This window comes from Osmerus mordax, chromosome 4 (genome assembly GCF_038355195.1).
Source record: "Osmerus mordax isolate fOsmMor3 chromosome 4, fOsmMor3.pri, whole genome shotgun sequence".
Taxonomy (NCBI): domain Eukaryota; kingdom Metazoa; phylum Chordata; class Actinopteri; order Osmeriformes; family Osmeridae; genus Osmerus; species Osmerus mordax.
In genome coordinates this window covers 3,101,819-3,123,387 of record NC_090053.1, presented here as the reverse complement: position 1 = coordinate 3,123,387, position 21,569 = coordinate 3,101,819, and the positions used below count along the sequence as shown (strand labels likewise).

The following is a 21,569-nucleotide window of genomic DNA, read 5'->3' as shown; positions in this document are numbered from 1 at the left end:
TATTTTATGTTTAGTTATTCCTTCTCTCCAGGCCCTTATAGACAATAAGCATCCACATCAATACTGCTTTGAACAATTTGCAGAAGTGCGAGTTCTTCTCTCAAATCACATTCGTTATGGGCGTTTCCGCATGCCGCAATTCAAATCCATCATGAGAAGGAGACAAACTTAAGCTGTCACTAGAATACAGTACCATTCCCTACTTTCTCCCTCATTATTTTGACTTATTTCAACACACTGCTGTACAGTTCTCCAAAACTCTTTGATATTTTATGGATGTAGTCTTCTCTTTAAAAGTTCCTCTTCTGGAATATGGCATGCAAATTGTGTGTAAAAAGACCCAATCGTAGGTTTTGCATAGTGTATGGAAGCCCAGAGGGACCAAAAGGATTAGCTCTCGGTGAACAGCACAGGGGCAGAGCAGAAGGTGCAGTGGTGTCATGCTTGCCCCTCTGACGTGGGTGATGTAACCAGAGGTGTGGTATGCCCAAGGTTGCTGCACATGTGGCTCTAATCATGGGAAGATTGCCACCTGCAGGTAAAACATGTCATTGCAACCGTAGATAAATATAAAGGGTAGATGTCTCGTCCGCGTTGCCAGTCGAACGTCCGCACGTGGCGGCCATCTTGCTACAGTCAACTCGCTCACCCATAACATTGTGTTGATGCTAAATGTACTTTTTAAATTACCATAACTTGCAAAATTTTCAAACGATTTTGAAACGGTTTGGTTTGTTATCAACGTCAGAGATGTCGTTATGCCACTGCATACTTCTATTCTATTTTTTTTTTTTATAACATAATTATTCATAAGTATGGCATAACAAGTTGACAATGGGGCTGTGATGTGTGTGGTGCTGAGAACCAAGTAGGTTGGTGTCTTTCAACAGCACCAGGGAGCAAGGCATTGTGGGAAGTGACACAAATCAAATGTTGTCACGAAAGTTGACAGGCCATGACAGGTTGACAGAGGTGTGACTAGGAACTAGTTCTACTGTCTGATATGTGACAAACAGCAAGTACTAATTTTATATGTATTTACAATGAGCAGGACACAGCCCTGTATCTGCCCTGTATCTTTGTGGAATGATACAGTGTGTGTGTGTGTCTCTGTGTGTGTGTGTGTTTGTGTATGTTTGTACACCATAATACTGAGCCTAGTCTGATTAATTAGACTTAGAGATGGCTGCCAAAAGCCTTGGGTAGAGTTGATTGGAAAGCCCTAAGATCGACCTCCCAGCTCTCCGACATGGGCTTAATTAGAATCCAACTAACAACATCAGAACCGGCCATCCCTCCTCCCACTCTGCACCCCTGCACCCCTCTCCCAAACACACACACACACAGACACAAGATAGGGCCACTTCTTTCTGGCTGAAGTGCGGAAAGTTCGCTCCTCTGTGTGCAGCCCTTCTCCAGTCAGTCAGCTCGTTGTGGTGGCATGTCTCCTGATGATCCAAACAGACAGATTTTAACTCCACTGATATGAAGCCACTAATGACGACCAAAACTGGATGCAGGCAAAATGGAGGAGAGAGGGAGGAAGGGGGGGAGGGGAAATGAAAGAGAGACAGGATAGAGGGACAGAGAGAATGATAAAATAAGACGACCAAAACTGGATGCAGGCAAAATGGAGGAGAGAGGGAGGAAGGGGGGGAGGGGAAATGAAAGAGAGACAGGATAGAGGGACAGAGAGAATGATAAAATAAAAAAAATGCTTCTGCTCATGACTGAGGGATTATAAAACACAACTATCAGTAATCTAGCGCGAGGCTATATTCGTCCCGTTTCCGTTCTCCTTGGCACACGCTGTTAGAAAGGCTTGCGTAACAAAATGGAGTTGGTAAGAGTGACCCAGCCATAGTGGGACAAGGTTCTAATAGATGTTCGGGTAAGGATGGATGAAAGAGGCTCCACACAATCAAGTTAAATGGTGGCTGTCAGGTGGCTGAGTGGTTAGAGAATCTGGCTAGTAATCAGAAGGTTGCCAGTTCGATTCCTGGCTGTGCAAAAATGACGTTGTGTCCTTGGGCAAGGCACTTCACCCTACTTGCCTCAGAGGGAATGTCCCTGTACTTACTGTCAGTCGCTCTGGATAAGAGCGTCTGCTAAATGACTAAATGTCTAACAGGCCAGAGAACGAGCCATCTCTCATTATCTATCTTCTAGGGTTAGGGTTAGCCTAACCCTAACTCTAACTGTTCCATTAATTCTGGAGCTGCCTTTTCTTCAGAGTCTTGGCACAGGCTCTTTAGACACGTACCTGACCTTCCAAAATGGCTCCAACCGCACAGTTCACCAACCGAAATATTACTCAGGATCGTAATGAAACAATAAATATGCTAGAAAATTATTTCACAATGTAGCTGGAGCCACATAAAATTGCCTCCTGTCTTATTGAGTGTGTCGTGTTGTTCTGGTAGCTAGCTCCCTGATTGAAAGACAAGTATTTTGTCTACTTCCTCCTCCAAAGACAAGAAAACGATTTTTCTCCAGTGGACTCATTTTGGATCCTCATAAATCAAATCTCTTGCTGGAAATGGTGGAAAAGCATTGCAGGTACTGGCTGCTCCTGAATGATGTGAGCGCCTAATGAATCTAACAGAGGGGGAAAACAAAGGCCATAGCTTGGTCGAAGTTGTTATTTTTCTCGGTAGGTGCGCTAGAAATTGAACACAAAAACAAGACTTTTTTTGTCCTTCTGCAGAGGAGAACCGTCTCCTGGTGCCTGAGTGCAGCCATGATCAACCTTGAGATTTCTAAGAAATCATTCATGTGCGGTTTTACCTCTTCTGTCAAAATATAGGCCCTGTCTTCGGATTGTTTTCAGCAGAACCTTGCGATGGCTTCTCTTTTCACCGTTGATATCTTGAATGGAGCTGAACAACTGAAACATTAGGATATTCAGCATCTGTTGATGGATGGACAGTGTATTGATTCAGCTAATTGAGTCACGGCAGAATGTAATGTTGATTTCAAGTCTTCCCTGCAGTGAAGCATATGTACCTCTTGCTTCTACTCTATCTGGATATGCCGTTGTTAGCCTAAAACTCCGTTCTCTCGTTCTTATCGTGATCTCTCCGCTGGAGCAGAGGCAGGGTTTATTATACTGACGGCGACGGTTTGAAACGGTCTAGACAACGTAAATGTTAGCTCTGCTAGCAACCGTTGCACGCGTTTGTTTATCAATAATCATATGCGTCTAAGAGAAGTCGCCGCCTGCAGTGGCCTAAAAAGTCACCCTTTAATAGGGAGCTTTAAGCGGGGCTCATGTTTAATGCTGTCCTTTCATTCCTTAGGGAATGTTGGTCTTTTCTTTCTTTTTTGTTTAGCACGGATCAAAGAGGAGGCTGTAGAAGCTGTGCGTGGTCTGGGGCTGCCACTCGCAGCCGGGAGATGAGAGGTTGGGTTATGTAAGGCTGAAGGCCTGTTTATGTGTTGCTCATGGAGAGCCTACTGATGCTAGAAGCTTCTAATGGAGGAGGATCATGGCCACAGAGGAGCCCCCTGCCTGGCTGTCGACTCTTGCCCGCACACCAAAGCCTTTCACCAGGCCAGTAATGAGGAAAAGACAAACATCCTAACCGGCTGGCCAATACCCCCCTCCCTCCCCCCCCCCCCCCCTCCCCTCACCTCCCCCCCCCCCCCCCCCCCCCCCCCCCCCCCCCCCCCCCCCTCCGGTCACTTACATGTTTATACGGTCAACCTTTAACACAGCTGAACGCTTGTTGACTTCATTTCAGGCGGAAAAAGTGTGGTCATTAGAATGCATGAGAGAGCGGACACTTGATGGAGCCTTCTAATATTTTGTATGATTAAAAGTGTGTATGATAGCTGCTAGTGAACAAGGGGAAACACCTCAGATATTAAATTTGAGTGCTTTCACTTCTGACTAAACGTCCGTTGAGTAATTTGCAGCTGTTCCATCTCTTTGAATGTGTGGATGAAGATCTAGTTGTTTGTGAACCGGTCAGACCAAATGTCTTTGCATTCTCTCTGAATCAGAGGGAGTATTTTAACTTTAGCACACAGAGGCTAACAAGTCCAGTCTGATTTAGGGCTTCTTATAACACCCCTTAACCTCCTGACAGGGCCACAGGAAGTCCATGCCATGCTTTGTTTACAACGCTGTTGCACTGTGGGAAACCACGAGGCCAGCACAGCAGTACTACTGTATATCTGACGACACCACAAGCCAAGATCTCATGTTTTCACTCTACGACACCCCGCAACACACGCACGCATTGTAAACAAACCCAGCATTTTATCGCGATCATACAGCTCTCCCACCGGCACTCCCCCTTTGTGCACAGTCGCGGTATGTCTCCGCGTTGAGGCGAGGGATGGGGGGGGAGGGGGGGGGGGGGGGGAGGTGCTCCTAGGGTGAAGCCCTTCCGATGACAAAACGACTGCCGCTTTCCGCAGCGTCATGGCGATGGGGGAGGACGGCGACGCGGGCTCTGGGTGACGCGCCAGGCTGACTCCCGAGTCAAGTGGAAAATGGCTTTACGAGGCCACGGAGGGTGGAGATGACAGAACATAAAGGTCCTCGGCCTACTCTAACCCATTAGACTGTGACAGGAGCTCAAGTCAACCAAACCTGACTGTGAAATTGAATTAGAAAAACCGCGCTTAATGAAAAGTGAAAAACAGATCAGCCCTTAAAGCCGTTATGAAGCCACCTCCTGTGCCTTGTTTCTTCCCTGCCTCAAGACCTTTTGTTCGTCGCCGTGGAGATCGCTGCCTGGGAGGACGTTTCCTCGGGCTGGGAACAGGGAAGATGTCTGTAAAATGAGACTGTGGGTCAACGCGTTGACACGCGTCACTGTTGAATATGTCCCAACATGGGTTTGAATCCCGGCCTTCTCCCTCTGTCTCCCAACAGATGCTTCCTTACTCAGAATGGGACCAGAGGAGAGGCTCCCGGGGGTCCCAGGTCAGTGCTCTTTGATGGTCGGAGGGAGAGAGAGAGAGGGAGGCAGAGAGAGAGAGGCAGAAAGAGGGAGGCAGAGAGAGAGAGGCAGAGAGAGAGAGGCAGAAAGAGAGAGGCAGAAAGAGAGAGGCAGAGAGAGAGAGGCAGAGAGAGAGAGAGGCAGAGAGAGAGAGAGGCAGAGAGAGAGGCAGAGAGAGAGGCAGAGAGAGAGGAGAGAGAGAGAGAGAGAGAGAGAGAGAGAGAGAGAGAGAGAGAAGAGAGAGAGAGAGAGAGAGAGAGAGAGAGAGAGAGAGAGAGAGAGAGAGACAATCAGAGTAGGAGACACTGTGTGATAAAGCACAAATTTATCCTTTTGTCACCCACACACACACACACATTATGTAATTATATGGCCCAAAAATAGCCACCTCTAATAAACCTCTGGAAGCCGAGGGTTTATGACAGGTTCACACGTCACTCTGACCAAGGTCTTTTTCCCCGCTGTGTGAGATGAAGGACAGGGGTGTGAGATGGGGCAGTAAACCACGTTTTAACACACCAGGTCAAGGCAACGCCAGTGAGGGCTGGAAGAGACCCATCAACATGCTGGAACGCCACAGTGCAAGTTTCTGTTCTCTCTGTGCTTGTGTGTGCACATGGTACCGTGTGTGTGTGTGTGTGTGTGTGTGTGTGTGTGGGTTGGTGGGAGAGCACGATGTATTGGACAGCTACTGAACACAACCAAGGGGCAACATCTCCAGAGTTGCTGAGGAACAAACAGAGCCTCTGGCTCTGGCTCGGTCCTATGTGAGTGTGCTGACCTGTATAGTTCCAATCAGGAGGATATCCTCAAGTGAATGGATGTTGTGTCTGTTCCAATGTCTGCACGACTGGCACGGTCCACCTCTAAGCCCGGGGTTTGGAGAGAATCAGGGATGCTGGGCAGAACTAATGAGTCTTGCATTGCAAGGTTTACTTTTCCCAGCAAACCAAATGACACATTTATTCCACAGCGTAACGCAGGACAAAACCAGTTTTGCCAAAAGTGGACGTATATTCTGGCGAAGCTCATTGACATATTTTTTTGTCTGCATCTCATATCGGTTTGTCATGAGTGGATGCAGGATGACCAGTTTGCTTGGTGAGTGATGGCCTGGTGTGGGGACTGTCTCAGACTGCGTTTGGAGAGGTGTACAGGTTTAGTCATGGGGGTGGGGGGTGGTGTGTGTGTGTGTGTGTGAGCGGGGGGGGGGATTTGCCAACAAGAACATATTAGTGGGGTCATTTTCCCAACCACACCTTTTCCCTCTCTGAAGCTTGTGGTGGATGTTTCAACTTAAGGATCGACACAGAACTCATGTATGGAAAGAGCTACTCAAATATTTATACTCCACTTGAGAACACATTGGTTTTGGAACTTTTGGTGAGCTTGTTGGACAAAAGACAGGTTGTGGGGTCAGATATCACTACGTAGTATGTACAGGTTGGAATTTGCGGAATACCCAGTTCCATGGTATACTGAAGTCATGAACAAGTTACGACTTCTGCCATCAGATGAACACTGACAACATTGTCAAAATAGGGTAGCAGAGTGGTTAAAACATTTGACTGTAGATGAAGATGTTGCAGGTTCAAATTTCCTCTTTGCTGTGTGTTGCTTTGGAAAAAAAGCATCTGCTAAATGAACACATTAGTATTACTCATCTGGTCTAAAAGGTGTGTATCCCACTGTCACAGTTGTGACAAAGTGTTATTGCAGGATGTACAATGTACTGTATTGTTCAAGATCAACTGCTATCATGAATGCCTCTCTACAACACAGTGTCACTCATAAGTCACAGTGCAGGTAGATGTGCCGACTGCATCTCTGTTTACATCTGCTCTCTACATATCTATCTATAATAGACTGCATCTCTGTGTACATCTACTCTCTACATATCTATCTATAATAGACTGCATCTCTGTGTACATCTACTCTCTACATATCTATCTATAATAGACTGCATCTCTGTGTACATCTGCTCTCTACATATCTATCTATAATAGACTGCATCTCTGTGTACATCTGCTCTCTACATATCTATCTATAATAGACTGCATCTCTGTGTACATCTGCTCTCTACATATCTATGTATAACAGGCTGTCTTCCTGTCCTTCATGTCTTCCTATCCTCACTCTCTGACTCCTCTCTCTCTCTCTCTCTCTCTCTCTCTCTCTCTCTCTCTCTCTCTCTCTCTCTCTCTCTCTCTCTCTCTCTCTCTCTCTCTCAGTCTGTGTCTGTCTCTCCACCCTCTCTCTCTCTCTATCTCTCTCTATCTCTCTCTCCCCCTCATCCTCTCCTCAGCCAAAAGGCTGGAATCCAGAGATTCAGAACAGAGAAGAGGAAAAACAAAAGTCCTTGCTTCTAGAAGATGGGATGGCTGCATGTTTGGGGTCAATTGGGCCGACCTTTCCCAGTAAATCTTTAATGAGGCAGTTACTCTTTTGTTTTGTTTTGTTTTTCCTCCTTTTAATAAAATATGGAATAGCATGTAATTGTATCCCACTTGCGCGGTCTGGCTCTATCCAGCCTCGGCCAGAGGAAGGAAATGACTGAGAGAGAGAGAGAGAGGGAGAGAGGGAGAGAGGGGGAGAGAGAGAGAGAGAGAGAGAGAGAGAAGCTGGTTTGGGTTTAGCAGTTGTAACAGAGGAGAGAAGGGAGAGTTTAGTGTTCCAGTGTGATTCACACTGTATTGCTGCCCTGTTATTCTAACCAGAGAACACCATCTCCCAGGCTCCTCTTGAACTAATCTTTGCAGACAGATACAATCAGTGCCATTACAGTAACGGTACTGCTGAAATATAAGACCTCACAATAAAGGAGTTTTAAAACATCCAGGAGGTTTTGTGCAAATGAAATTATTCTTGCCAAAACAATGAAGCCTTTTCCAGAGCCTTTCATTTTGAAATATCCCAGTTCAGCAAATTCCTACATTTTGTCAAGTAGTGTTTGTCTATACAGTGCGTACAGTATATGCCTGTGCATTTGTAATTGTACTGGACATGTAAATGTGAGTTTGTGTGTGAACCAGACAGATACACATGCAGTTAAGCAGCCATTACAGCTACATTAACATGCTGTTTCAGTTGCTAGGTGTTGTGGTCTGTGTGAGTATTATCAAAATCAACTTCTGGAGTGGGCAAGTGTGTGGTGAAGGATGTTGCTCCACAGAAGTGAAGGCTTAGAGTTGTTTTCGTTCACCAGGGAACTGGTTTATGGGAACTGGTCTTTAGGTGCTAATCTGTCATGTGACCAGTGAGCTGTTGGCCCAAAACCCTCCATTCTCTGGCTCGTGGAGTTGTTGGTGAACCCACTACGGACATGTGACAGATAAAGTTCATGAACACCAGTTCAAAGACCACAGCTTAGAGGATTGGTCAACAGCAGAACAGGGTAGATGAAGCCTCTGGCCAAGTCAGTGTTCCTCTCGGTTGTCAAGGAAACGTGTGGGGGGGGGGGGATCCAGTGCCGCTTGGCCCTCTGCTGAGCGGCCCCCAGCAAACATCCCCGCCCTTGCCAGTGCACCTGGAGCCAGTCTTGCACCACACTTTGTTTTTCCTCCATCTTATGTCGGCGTTAGCGAGTCTGCGGTGCAAAAACAACGTATCCATCCTGAGGATTTGGCTTCACATGTCCACGGCCGTCTGGGATGAGGCCTTGCATCATTCTCGTGTGTGTATGTGTGTGTTACCCGCCGTGACAGGCAGGTTTTATTTTGCGTTGCGACTTGTTGTGCGAAAGAGAGAGAGAGAGAGGGGGAGAGGGAGAGAGAGAGAGAGAGAGAGGGAGAGAGAGGGGGAGAGAGGGAGAGAGAGAGAGAGAGAGAGAGAGAGAGAGAGAGAGAGAGAGGGGGAGAGGCAGAGGCAGAGAGAGAGAGAGAGAGGGGGAGAGAGTTTTGTCTGTGCTTGTTTGGAGATGAGGCGCCCCCCTCAGGGTCAGGGCTGGGTCTGTCCTAACAGCTGTTCTCTGGGAGCCATCTCCCCGCTCCCACTTCCGTCCACAACCCTCGTCTACATCACGTTGCAGATGAGCTGAGAGACGTGTTTACTTCTCAGCCTTGGCGTCTGCGCCAGAGGGGAGGAGAAGGGTGAGGAGAGGCGAGGCGAGGAGAGGAGGATAGAGGAGAGGAGATCATCTGTTCGGCAGTCCTTCTCTGGGCTTCCAGTGGTTTGAGACCGTGGTGTCATGACTGTCACACTGTGAAGCTTGGTCTGTTAACATCCGGATCCTGGTGTGCAAAGACTGGGGTCACATGAAGAAATATTTTGAACATTTCTCTGAATACTTTGACACGGAAGTATAATACGGAACCATAAAGCATTATTTTTTTTTATGTAAACATTGCAAAATGTCAAAGCTCTGTAAAACCTACAACTTTTTATGAGGTGCTTTCTACCATTAAACACCAGACGACACTAGAGAATCCCTAGAGGAGATAAATAATCTAGTTTTCAAACCAAAACAGATGCAAAGTATACGGTTAGGGCCCTAAATTCTAGCCGTGTTAACAATAACAGCATTTCTGTGTGCCTGGCAGCGTGAGGAAACAGTACGACAGTCTGCGGGTTAGCAGTCAGATAACATTCTTTCGGTAGAGTAGGAGGAGAGCTCTAGAGTGCTTATTAGATAAATGTGCTTCCAGTTATAAGTGGCAGTTTTTTTTAGCTATGGTGGTCACCGCTTTCGGCGGGACACAAGAAAAGGCGTTGTGAACTTCTCAATTTTCCCCTCAAATCAAGTCCCTGAACACACAGTGGCGTCTTAACAAAGCCTGGTGGGCAGATGAGAGTTTGGGGTTGGCGGTAAACCTGAAGGTTAAAGGTCAAATCCCCAACAAGTCTTAGCTGAGCACTGGGGGGGGATTCTAACTGCATGCAACCTGCTGTTACAAATGGCCTGTCCAACAGCTGTTTAAAATACGTCTGTGCGACTGTATCCACTCCCCGTCTGGATTATAAACATTTACTGTTGATGATGACGTTGACAAGTGCTGTTGGTTCAGTGGAGACATATAAGGTAAAGAGTAGCACCTATGTAGTTTACACGAGAGACTACAATAACATCCCATAATAGGCTGGTTAATGTCAACTTAGTTTTTACCTATCACTATAGCTGTCACTGTTTCAGCTATTGTTTCAGGTGAATAGTGATCTGATCTTGGCTGGTTCTGTGCACTGCTATAACAAGAGGAAGCACAAGCGTTCTCAAAGAGCATTGTTTAGAATCACCCAGGAATTACCATTAGGATGTTCCAACAATAGTTAGTATATCTTTGAAAGCAGTAGTGTAGACTTTGACTGTTTGGGAATCTTAAGCTAGCTCTTCAACCTCTATCATAACGCCAACTGACTGTCTCTTATTGAAACACGACCCATCATGAACCCTCAGAAGTGAGTGTTGAAGTATAGTCAGTCTAAAGAATGAGTGAGACTATAGAGCGAGGGACACTGCGTCTGGCTTGGAGTGAAAATGTGGGAGAAACTTATGACCGCCACGGGAAGTCACCTGAATGTCACCTGAATGTCACCGCTAACCACTTTATCTCCCGACGCGGGCGAAGCCAGCATATGCTTTCTGTCGCCGTGCCGACCACCCGCCAAACCAGAACTGGCGGAGTTCCTGTCAGTGCCATCCATCTATTAGCGTCACCTCGCATTATCTACATTAACATCGCCATTCAATTCTCTTTCCCTCTTCTCCCACCCCCTCTTTCCCTCCTTCTCTCTCATTCTCTCTCTCCCTCCTCTTCTCTCTATCCCTCTTTTCCTTCTCTCTCTCTCCCTCTTTTCCTTCTCTCTCTCTCTCTCTCTCTCTCTCTCTCTCTCTCTCTCTCTCTCTCTCTCTCTCTCTCTCTCTCTCTCTCTCTCTCTCTCTCTCTCTCTCTTCTCTCTCCCTGTCTATCCCTCCCTCATTCTCTCAACGTCCTCTCGCTTTCTCTCCATCTCTCTCCTCTCTCTCATTCTCTCCCCCTCCATCTCTCTATCCCTCTCTCCCTCCTTCTCTCTCTCTCCCCCTGTCTCCCTGCCTCTCTCGCCCCTACAGTCCTCAGGCACCAGCGTGACGGTGGACATCTCCGTCATGGGCGAGGCCCACGGGCTGATCTCAGACCTGCTGGCGGACCCCTCCCTCCCCGCCAACACCTGCACGTCGCTGAGGGCCGTGAGCAGCCTGCTCACCACCCAGCTCACCCTGCAGCCTCTGCACCGGCCACGCCTCGCTCCCCTGCTCAACCTCGCCGACGCCTACACCTGCTCCGACTCTGAGGAGGGGCCCGAAAGGGGGGAGAAGACCCCCTTCCCCAAGGTAGGCACTGATGCATGATGGGATTTGGAGTTTAAGTTGGGGGACCAGGATGGCAGTAGGTAGTGTGTGAACAGAAAATGAATGGTTCTTAACTTTCAGCATGTGTTTTGCAAAGTGAAGAACCTGTCCTGAGTACTCAGTGATTATTCAACACTATGGGAGCTTTACCACCGATGTCTTCCATTTCCACCATGTGACATAAAAACACACTCTCACACACCACGTACGCACACAAGCACGCACTCGCACGCCCGCACGTTCAGGGCTTAGTGGCCTAACGAGCGCTCCCTCACTCTGTCTTCCACTGCGGAACACAGGGATGTTTTCACTGGGTTCAGAGGCGAGAGGAGAAACAGGCAGTGTATGTCTGATGCTTCCAGGACTGTTCTCTCTTTCACATCCACAGCTGTGTCAACAAGACAGATGTGGAAAGGCAGACAGTGTGCGTGTCTGTGTGTCTGTGTGTGTGTGTGTGTCGGCAGAGTAGGGAGGAGTGATGAGGGCAGCCGTGAAGGTGAACAAGGCCCTCAGAGAGTCGTACAGGACGGCAGAGTGTATATTTACAGACAGGAACCTCCCCTTCCACCCCTCCTCATTGACGACACTCCAGTCATTTATATCAGAGCCATCCTCTCATGGAGATGTACACCGTTTTCTCATCTCTGTCTCTGTCTCTCTCTGTCTCTCTCTGTCTCTCTCTGTCTCTGCCTCTCTCTGTCTCTGTGTCTCTCTCTGTCTCTGTGTCTCTCTCTGTCTCTGCCTCTCACTCTCTGTCGCTGTCTCTCTCTCTGTCTCTCTCTGTCTCTCTCTCTGTCTCTGCCTCTCTCTGTCTCTGTCTCTCTCTGTCTCTCTCTCTCTCAGTCTCTGCCTTTCTCTCTCTCTGTCTCTCTATCAGTCTCTGATTCTGTCTCTGCCTATCTCTCTCCATATGTCTCTTTTCTCTCTCGGGGTAGGGCTGATGGTTCTCCCTGTCATCAAGTCAGTCCCAAGGCTGACAGGATTTATTTTTAGCCCGACGAGATGCACACAAAAAAAACTAGCTAATACAAATTGTTCCCCCGCCGTGCGGCAGAGGCCTCATTAGGTCTCACCTCTACGGTTGTGGGAGTGAGGAGTGCCCGTGTGTGTGTGTGGGGTAGTGCAGTTAGCCGCCATGCTAAGTGCCTGAGGAGAGAAATGGACGGGGGTGCGGTTGTGTGTGTGTGTTGGGCGGGGAGAGGGTAATGGAAAGCTCTATGCTTGCTTTTCCTCCCTGAGAAGTTTGACATCCGCTGTGGGTGAATGTTGATGGCTTTCTAGAGCTTTCTAAAGGGAAACACGCACCCCCCCCCCCCCCCCCCCTTCTCTCTCCCAACATGCTGCATGTTGTCTTATTTTTCTGCTGAGCCACAGGAAAGGAAAGCTCTGGGCAGATGGAATACCAACATGAATAACATCAATATGAAACACATCATCGTTAGCCGGCCGTTGAAAACCTGGCTTAACTGTCTTTGTCAAATAAACAACCGCTTTCAGTATAAAAACGTTATATCTAAATGTGGATTATCCATCATCCAAATCGTGTAGGACTTGGGTGTCACAGCTTCGACCTGGTTTAGCCATGCTTTATGTGTGTGTGTGTGTGTGTGTTTGGGGGGGTTTTACTTTCATACCAACACGTGTGTGTGTGTGTGCATGAAGAGGGTATATGCATGCTTGCACACATGGTTTGTGTGTGTGTACGTGAGTGTGCCAGGAGTGTGGGTGTGTGTGTGTGCATCAGCCGCAGAACCTCAGGCCCAGCTGTGAATGGGCTCCTTCAGGACTCCCTGGCTTTACTGGGTCACCCTGCAGGAGGGTCACCCTGCAGGAGGGTCTCCCTGCAGGAGGGTCACCCTGCAGGAGGGTCACCCTGCAGGAGGGTCTCCCTGCAGGAGGGTCACCCTGCAGGAGGGTCTCCCTGCAGGAGGGTCTCCCTGCAGGAGGGTCACCCTGAAGGAGGGTCACCCTGCAGGAGGGTCTCCCTGCAGGAGGGTCTCCCTGCAGGAGGGTCACCCTGCAGGAGGGTCACCCTGCAGGAGGGTCTCCCTGCAGGAGGGTCACCCTGCAGGAGGGTCACCCTGCAGGAGGGTCACCCTGCAGGATGCAGAGAGCGCTCACCACACTCAGCGCTGCGCTGGCAAGCTGCTGTGTGTCACCCAGCAGATGGGAGCATCGCAGTGGCACACCTCGCTGGTAATCCCTGAGAGAGAGGGAGAGAGAGGGAGAGGGAGAGAGAGAGAGGGAGAGGGAGGGAGAGAGAAGAGAGAGGGAGAGAGAGGTAAGGAGAGGGTAAGTGAGAGAATAGAAAAGGGAGGGAGAGAGAAAGAAAGGGAGAGAGGCAGAGAGAGGCAGAGAGAGAGAGAGAGAGAGAGAGAGAGAGAAAGAGAGAAAGAGAGAAAGAGAGGGAGGGAGGGAGAGAGGGAGGGAAAGAGAGTAAGGGAGGGAGAGAGATGAGGAGGAGAGAGAGGAAGAAGATCCCTGGAATGGTTTCATCCTGAGGAGTTTAGGCCACACCTAAATCTATGGAAGAGATCCATGCAGCCTGGGAGCCCGGCCACAACTGTCCTGCCGTGTCCCCCATGTGGAAGGCGTTCAGATGCTTACCGTTCATCTTTATGTATGAAGGGAAAAAGGCTGCTCTGCCAATTGTGAAACATTTCCTCACTCCAATCTGGTGTTGCATCATTTGCTCCATAATGAGATTTTCTGATAAAACCGTGTCATAAATGTTTGTTTGTGTGTGTGTGTGTGTATATCTTTACGTGTGTGTGTGCGTGCATCCATGTGTGTGTATGAATGTGTGTGCGTGTACTCGTGTGTGTGTGTGTGTGTGCAGCGTCTGAGGAAGAGTCTCCACCCGGCGCTGCTGAGGAGGATCTCCTCCACCTGGACCACCACCACCTCTGCCACGGGCCTGCCCACCATGGAGCCTAGCCTTGTGCGGAGAGACCGCAGCGCCAGCATCAAGCCCTACCACGAAGCCCTCACCTGCAGGTACGCAGCCACAGCATGCACCCTGGGACCCACCCCAGGCAAACACAAGCAAGCTTAGACTTGAAATATGCTGACAAGAAAAGTGTAGAAAAGGATCAATATTATGCAAATATATTAAATTCTAATTTAATAGATTTTAATTAGATTTAAGTATTCTTTTTCTTCTTGGAGGGGTCGATATGAGAATTTCTTTAGACTGAAAGGACGTTGTTATAGGTTCCACTGCTGCTCTGTCTCTGAGGGCAACAGGAACTGGATAAACCGTGATCCCATTACGTTTCAGACACGACCTGGTACCAGGTCAATGTATGGATGTCATGGGACCATTGGTGACTTGTCATCACAACAGGAAGTTCTGCTTCAACAAAAATCGCAAAACGTATTTCTTTTAAAACTCTGCTCAGCTGACGTGTCTCACCCTTCTTATAATGCACCTAGACTGGGACCCAGATTACACTTCATATTTACATTTAACAGACGCTCTTATCCAGAGCGACTTACAGTAAGTACAGGGACATTCTCCCCGAGGCAAGTAGGGTGAAGTGCCTTGCCCAAGGACACAACGTCATTTTCACTGCCGGGAATCGAACCAGCAACCTTCGGATGACTAGCCCAATTCCCTAACCGCTCATCCACCTGACTCCCTATACTTCAGGCTGCGCACTATGCGAATCCATTACATTCCATTACATTCTATTCTACTTATTCTACGTACTTATTTTCCCTCTTTCTCTCCCCCCCAACCCCCCCCCCCTTCCCCCCCCCCCATGTTCTTGTTCTCATTGTCTACCAGGGGTCGGAATCTTCGGTACCTCATGATTTGAATCGAAATTATCACATCAAACGTGACGTGCTAACATGGATGCAGCTATGAAGCCGCCTGGTTTGCTTCAGGGAAAATGTATTTTTTTAAGAAGCTTCCCAATCTATCAGCCAAGCAAACTAATCTAATAAACAGTTAATAAACACAAATACATCTTATTGAACATAATTTATTTTCATCACCAATTATCATAGTAGAACAGCTTACTCAAGCAGTTTGTGATGCATTTTGGAAACAGGAGATGAGCTCCTGGTCTAATGCGCCACCTGGCTTGAGAAACCCGTTCTCAAAGACTTACTTTTAGTCATTATTTGGGTAGCACACATATTCTGAATGCATTCGGCGGAATTCAAATGAGCCATTTAATCTAGATTAACGCCAAGATTACAGTGAGATTAATCTAGATTTAAAAAAAAATCATGCCCACCACTAATATATATATATATATATATATATATTTAGATACAAAAATACATAAAAAAATCGGTTCACATACATTTGTGAATCGATCTGAATCGCTAGCAGACTGAATCGTGATTCAAACGTGAATCGTATTTTCCCCCCACCCCTATTGTCTACCCTCCAGTTCTCTTTATTTCTCCCACTCTCCCCTCGCACGCCCTACTTCTGTTAAATCGCCATTCCTCCCCCCGTGACACGACGCAGCGTTAAATACCACGAGGTTCTGGAGAGAGAGAGAGAGGCTTCCACTCCTGATGAGTTCACTGGGTTTACCGTTTCAGTAGTGGATCCTCTGTCATGTCGGTTACGTGAGCATGACTGGACAGTACGGCCCAGCAGTCTGGGAAATGGACCGTGCGGACTGCAGACACGATGTGGCCCCCAGCGAGGACCACATTAACCTGAATAACTAAGACTAGGAAGACACTCTGTGCACATTAGTCCTGTGGTGATGCCAAAGGCACCACACAGATGTCTCCTGTTGGAGGGCTTGAGTCTGGGTGTGTGTGGGGGGGGCATGCGGCATACGGAGCATTGTGATCCCCTGCAGGGGATCACAATGCTGTTTAGGAAGGTAGGGTGTGTGTTTGTGTACGTGGTCATGTGTGGGTGTTTGTTGAAAGACAGTGGTTTACATTTACATTTAGTCATTTAGCAGGCGATTATCCAGAGCGACTTACAGTAAGTACAGGGACATTCCCACCGAGGCAAGCAGGGTGAAGTGCCTTGCCCAAGGACACAACGTCAGTTGGCATGACCGGGAATCGAACTGGCAACCTTCGGATTACTAGCCCGATTCCCTCACTGCTCAGCCACCTGACTCCCTGCAATGTATGGTTGTGTGTAGGCTTACAGTACGTGTGTGTGCGTGTGCATGGGTGTCAGCCTGTGTGTGTGTGTGTTTTGTTGTTTCCGTGGGAGAGGACTTTTGGAGACAGAGTAGTAAGGGGTACCACAGGCTGCAGATAAGTACAATAAGGTAACAAGCTGAATGATGGACACATGGCCAGGATCAAACACTGGTTGGCATGAAAATATTCTTCTCTCACCAGTAAATCCAAGAAGTTGTACCCACCAAGAATACGCATATACTGTTTTCCCAGTCACAATCTTATTGTCATTTCAGGTTATTTTAACTGTTGGTTGCTCTCGGAATTAGAACCGTGTTTCCTTTAAACTATGACTGTGTGTCAAGAATGAGTTGATAGACCAGCGAAGAGTGAGCATGTGCGTGTGTGCGAGTGTGTGTCTGTGTGCATGAGTGCGTGCCGGCGGGCGTGTGTGAGAGAAAATCCTCGCATGCTTCAGATGTGTGCATGTGCACTCAAGATAATTGATGCGGCCGGTTGTCTCCGTCGCCTCTGAAATATTTACCTCGACGGATAGAGATGGGGAGGGGGAGAGAGGGGGAATGGGAGGTGGGGGGGGGCATTATTCTTACACCCCCCCCCCCCTCCCATCATCTCTCTTCCCCACCACACGTTCATGACACGGACACGAAACTCCTCTCTGACGAAGGCTCGCGTTTGTCAGTAAATACAGATGCTGGCTGGCATGCCGAGGGCCGCTGTGGTGGATCGCATGCACCAGGCACGTCAGAGCCGAAATGCCTGTGGTGCGGGTAGGGGAGGGGAGGGAGGGGAGGGGAGGGGAGGGAGGGAGGGGAGGGGAGAGAGGGGAGGGGAGGTGAGGGAGCAAGACTGGACGAGTGTCAGAGTTGCTGACGTTAACGTGGCTCTGTTTTTATTTGCAAGTGTAGCTTTATAAAAGTCTGTTGAAATGTGCCCCGAGGCCCCTGGGGTTAATTATTGATTGTTTAGAATAACAGAAAGCCTTCTCAGCCATGTGTGGCATAAGAAAACACACTACGTTGTTGTACGGTAGATGGGGGTGTTAGGGGGGGTGTGTGCATTTGTGTGGGCTTGTGTGTATGTTTGTGCGTGTTTGCGTGTGTGTGCATGTGTGCCTACGTACCTGTGTGTGTGTGTGTGTGCGCCCACATACCTGGGTGTGTGTGTGTGTGCGAACGTGGGCAGACGCAAGCACACTTCAGGCATATTTGTGTATGCATGAAGCACTCACTGCTCACCTTTTAGGAAGTGCAGCACCTGCAGAATCTCATCGGCACAGGTGAGAGGAAAGGCCGCCTGGTAAAAGCACTTAAGGAGCTCCTGCCCGTCTGTCACCCAGCCAGGTGGATCCTCCAAAGTGCTCACCTGCTCTGCACTGTTTGTGGGCAGCAGGCTCTCTGGTAAAACTCCTACCACTGGAGCTAATGGAGCTGGCTGAGGTAGCGTCCACACAACGTTAGAGTGCACACAAAAGCCCTAATGGGTTAGCCACAACACACGCCCGGCGCTGGGAGAGGCTCCGCTCACTGTGGCCCCGCCGCCGTGCTCGCTCTGCGTTTGAGAGACGCTTTGAGGTATTTTCGTCCATTTCCTCTTTGTTTTGCGAGTGTGCCTCTGTACAGACGAACTGTCGGGCTTTCCCTGTCGTGTTTGGTTGTGTTTGCACAGGCCGTGGTGATGTCATAACACGCTCAGTCAGTGTGAGCACACGGCGCAGGTTCTGTACACAGACCGCCCGTCGCCAGGGGGCCGTCGCCAGGGGGCCCGGCGCCACGCGCGGACGACGTCTGACTCGCATGTGGCGACTCGACGGTAAACAAACACCTGGGCCTCTTCCCTGTTGTGTGGGAGGGAGGGAGCGCCGTGTCTCGACAGGACGACTAACAGGGATCTCCAAACACTGGCTTGGTGGGTCCGGGGAGGGGGAACATGGGGGGGGGGAGGCGGGGGGGTGGGGGGGGGGGAGGGGGGGGGTGGGGGGGGAAATGTCCTTCTGGGGAGCAGCACTGTCCTGCGGAGCCTGGAGCAACCTGGAACCACTCTCTCACTCCCTGGTCCTAAAGTGATCACCGCTCTGTCACATCCTCCCTCTGAGCAGATAACCACTGTGACACATCCTCATGCTAACCTGATAACCACTGTGACACATCCTTAATGCCAGACTGATAACCACTGTGACACATCCTCATGCTAGACTGATAACCACTGTGACACACACTCATGCTAGACTGATAACCACTGTGACACACCCTCATGCTAGACTGATAACCACTGTGACACACACTCATGCTAGACTGATAACCACTGTGACACACACTCATGCTAGACTGATAACCACTGTGACACACACTCATGCTAGACTGATAACCACTGTGACACGTCCTCATGCTGCGCAGATGTCTCTGCTCTGCTAGCCTCCCAGGTTCAGGGGCGCAGAGGCCAGACTTTAGAGAGCGGTTGGGGGGGAAGGGAAGTAACCAACACATGGCTTCCATTGCGCGGCAGTCCGATCTGCAGAATCTTAATTAGGACTTTCGGATTTTCCATCATGTCAGCTTTTGGTGACGTACAGGAACGCAGGAGGGATGGTGCTAGCTGTGGGCAGGTTATCAGAGCGGTCTGGGGCAGGTTATCAAAGCGGTCTGGGGCGTGTTATCAGAGCGGTCTGGGGCAGGTTATCAGAGCGGTCTGGGGCAGGTTATCAGAGCGGTCTGGGGCAGGTTATCAGAGCGGTCTGGGGCGTGTTATCAGAGCGGTCTGGGGCGTGTTATCAGAGCGGTCTGGGGCAGGTTATCAGAGCGGTCTGGGGCAGGTTATCAGAGCGGTCTGGGGCAGGTTATCAGAGCGGTCTGGGGCAGGTTATCAGAGCGGTCTGGGCAGGTTATCAGAGCGGTCTGGGGGGTGTTATAAGAGCGGTCTGGGGCGTGTTATCAGAGCGGTCTGGGGCAGGTTATCAGAGTGGTCTCGGGCAGGTTATCAGAGCGGTCTGGGGCAGGTTATGAGAGCGGTCTGGGGCAGGCTATCAGAGCGGTCTGGGGCAGGCTATCAGAGCGGTCTGGGGCAGGCTATCAGAGTGGTCTGGGGCAGGCTATCAGAGCGGTCTGGGGCAGGCTATCAGAGCAGTCTCGGGCAGGTTATCAGAGCTGTCTCGGGCAGGTTATCAGCGGTCTGGGGCATGCTATCAGAGCAGTCTCGGGCAGGTTATCAGAGCGGTCTCGGGCAGGAGGCAGCGGCAACGACCCCCAAGTCCCAGCGTCCCGGGTGCTGTTATCCCCCCACATCTGGGCCCAGCATAGGCCTATTACTGGAAGCAGAATGTAATGGTACCCACTGTTTATCGTGGCATGGGGTTCTGTTCGTTTGGGCTCCCGACCAATGGTAATCTAGCAACCTGCAGAGTGTTTTAGAGTTAAACACTAGGGCAAACTACAGCTAAGAACAGGGCAGGGGATGCCAAAAGTTGCTTTACTGCATGCAAAGATAAGCAAAACTGGGGAACTTGTGAGAATTTACACACAACATAGCAATTTATATTTCCTGTGTGGATAACGGCCCTGATTTAGACGCGTATGACGGGATGCCAGAAAGCTTGTGCGTGAGAGCGTGTGAGTACGAGAGGACTGGGAGTGAGAGCGTGTGAGTACGAGAGGACTGGGAGTGAGAGAAGAACATGTTTCTCTTCCCATTACCCTATCATACGCTTTTAAAGAGATATACACACCTCGTAAACCAACTGTTTCAAACCTGCTTGGTGTGGGGGGAACGTGTACACGGGTGGGTACTGGATGATAATACACAGGAATGCCTCGCCTTCCTTGGGTTGAGGAGAGTTCAAGTCAAGTGTGTGTGTTTTGATCTCCAGCTGAAAGCCCTTGTTCTGACGGGCCCTTTGAAACCGAGCGGGTTTTGCTCCTGAACCCACGTCACTGCTGGCTCAGGTTTCCCCCCTCCACTCTTTCTACTGAGTGGGCAGAACAGCCCACCATCCAGTTCTTCAACTTTCACTAAAAGCAAAAGTTTTTTTTAGCCGTGTGCCCCCCCCTCTCCCCCCCCCCCCCCCCCGCCCTCCATGACAATAATGTACGTACTGTTCCCCCGGCCAGACTATCAAACTTATTTTATATTCCACACCTGCTAAGCATTACACATGCTGCCCTGACTGGGCCACGCTAACACAACACAACGCTCTTTGTTGAAGGACCCACGATTCATTAAGGGCTTGAGGTGGGTGCGGTTCCAAACGGCACAAGAACCAATTGATCCCAACGAGATAGACACACAGCAGTCCTTTGTGCCGTCTGTGACACCACGCTTGAACAGCGGGCGTTTCCTGCACTGGCTAGCAGGTTCTACTACATTTGGGATGAGGTATTTTAATTGGAACCATCTACGGGCCTAACGGTTCTGGAGGAGAACATGAGAGGGCTGAGGTGGAGAACAGCTGGGCAGACTGCTGTCAGCTGATGCTCTCAAGATAACTTTTATTAGCTGAATACTTTTTTCCGTGAACGATGGGAGCTTTTGGAGCAGGTGTGTTCAGTGCTGTTCTGAAGCTGAGCAAGTAAACAGAAAGTAATAAGATGGCATGCTGGATGATGTATGGATGTATTGACGAGCATACTGACAGGTGACAACAACTCCTTGGCCGTCGACTTCCATTTGCAGAACAACGGTTGAATTAGCGCAGTGATGGTCTGTCGAAACTCAGTCGTAGGGTTAATATGGAAGGAGAAGGATTCCAGACCCGTTACAGACATGTTTAATTAGTCCATTAAAGTTGTTGAATGCAACAGAATGGTTCTGGTTTATTCTGTTTTTGTTTATGTTGAAAAGCCTCTGTGTCTGTTAATAAGCGCGTTCGTAAAGCGTCTTAATGAGTAATTTTCCTCTGGCATCTTTGTAGGATCTGTTTACTGCATGGACAGCCCAGTAAGACACCTATAAAGAGCATTTGACAACCTCTGCCAATGAGACAAACATCAAACATAGATGCTGTGAAATGTATTATTCTCAATGACTTGCCAGAGACTATAGACGGCAAACAAATGCTTGCACTCTGTTTTCAAGGGTCTGCGCGTATGTTGATTGCGTGCGTTTCAACACGCATTTCTGAAAGTTTTCCTGTTCATATTGGTGTTCTCTGAAGAGACAGAGAGAGACAG

The 21,569-nt window shown here is 49.1% G+C and overlaps 1 protein-coding gene across 1 annotated transcript in view; it reads left to right on the top strand.

Moving 5' to 3' along the window:
* The window catches only part of pde3a (phosphodiesterase 3A, cGMP-inhibited), a 57,941-nt gene that overhangs the window by 27,137 nt on the left and 9,235 nt on the right, over positions 1 to 21,569 (top strand). Inside the window, exons 2-3 of the mRNA XM_067234630.1 lie at positions 10,996 to 11,256; positions 14,114 to 14,271. Of these exons, the coding sequence (XP_067090731.1) occupies positions 10,996 to 11,256; positions 14,114 to 14,271 (419 nt within the window). The remainder of the gene's footprint in view (positions 1 to 10,995; positions 11,257 to 14,113; positions 14,272 to 21,569) is intronic.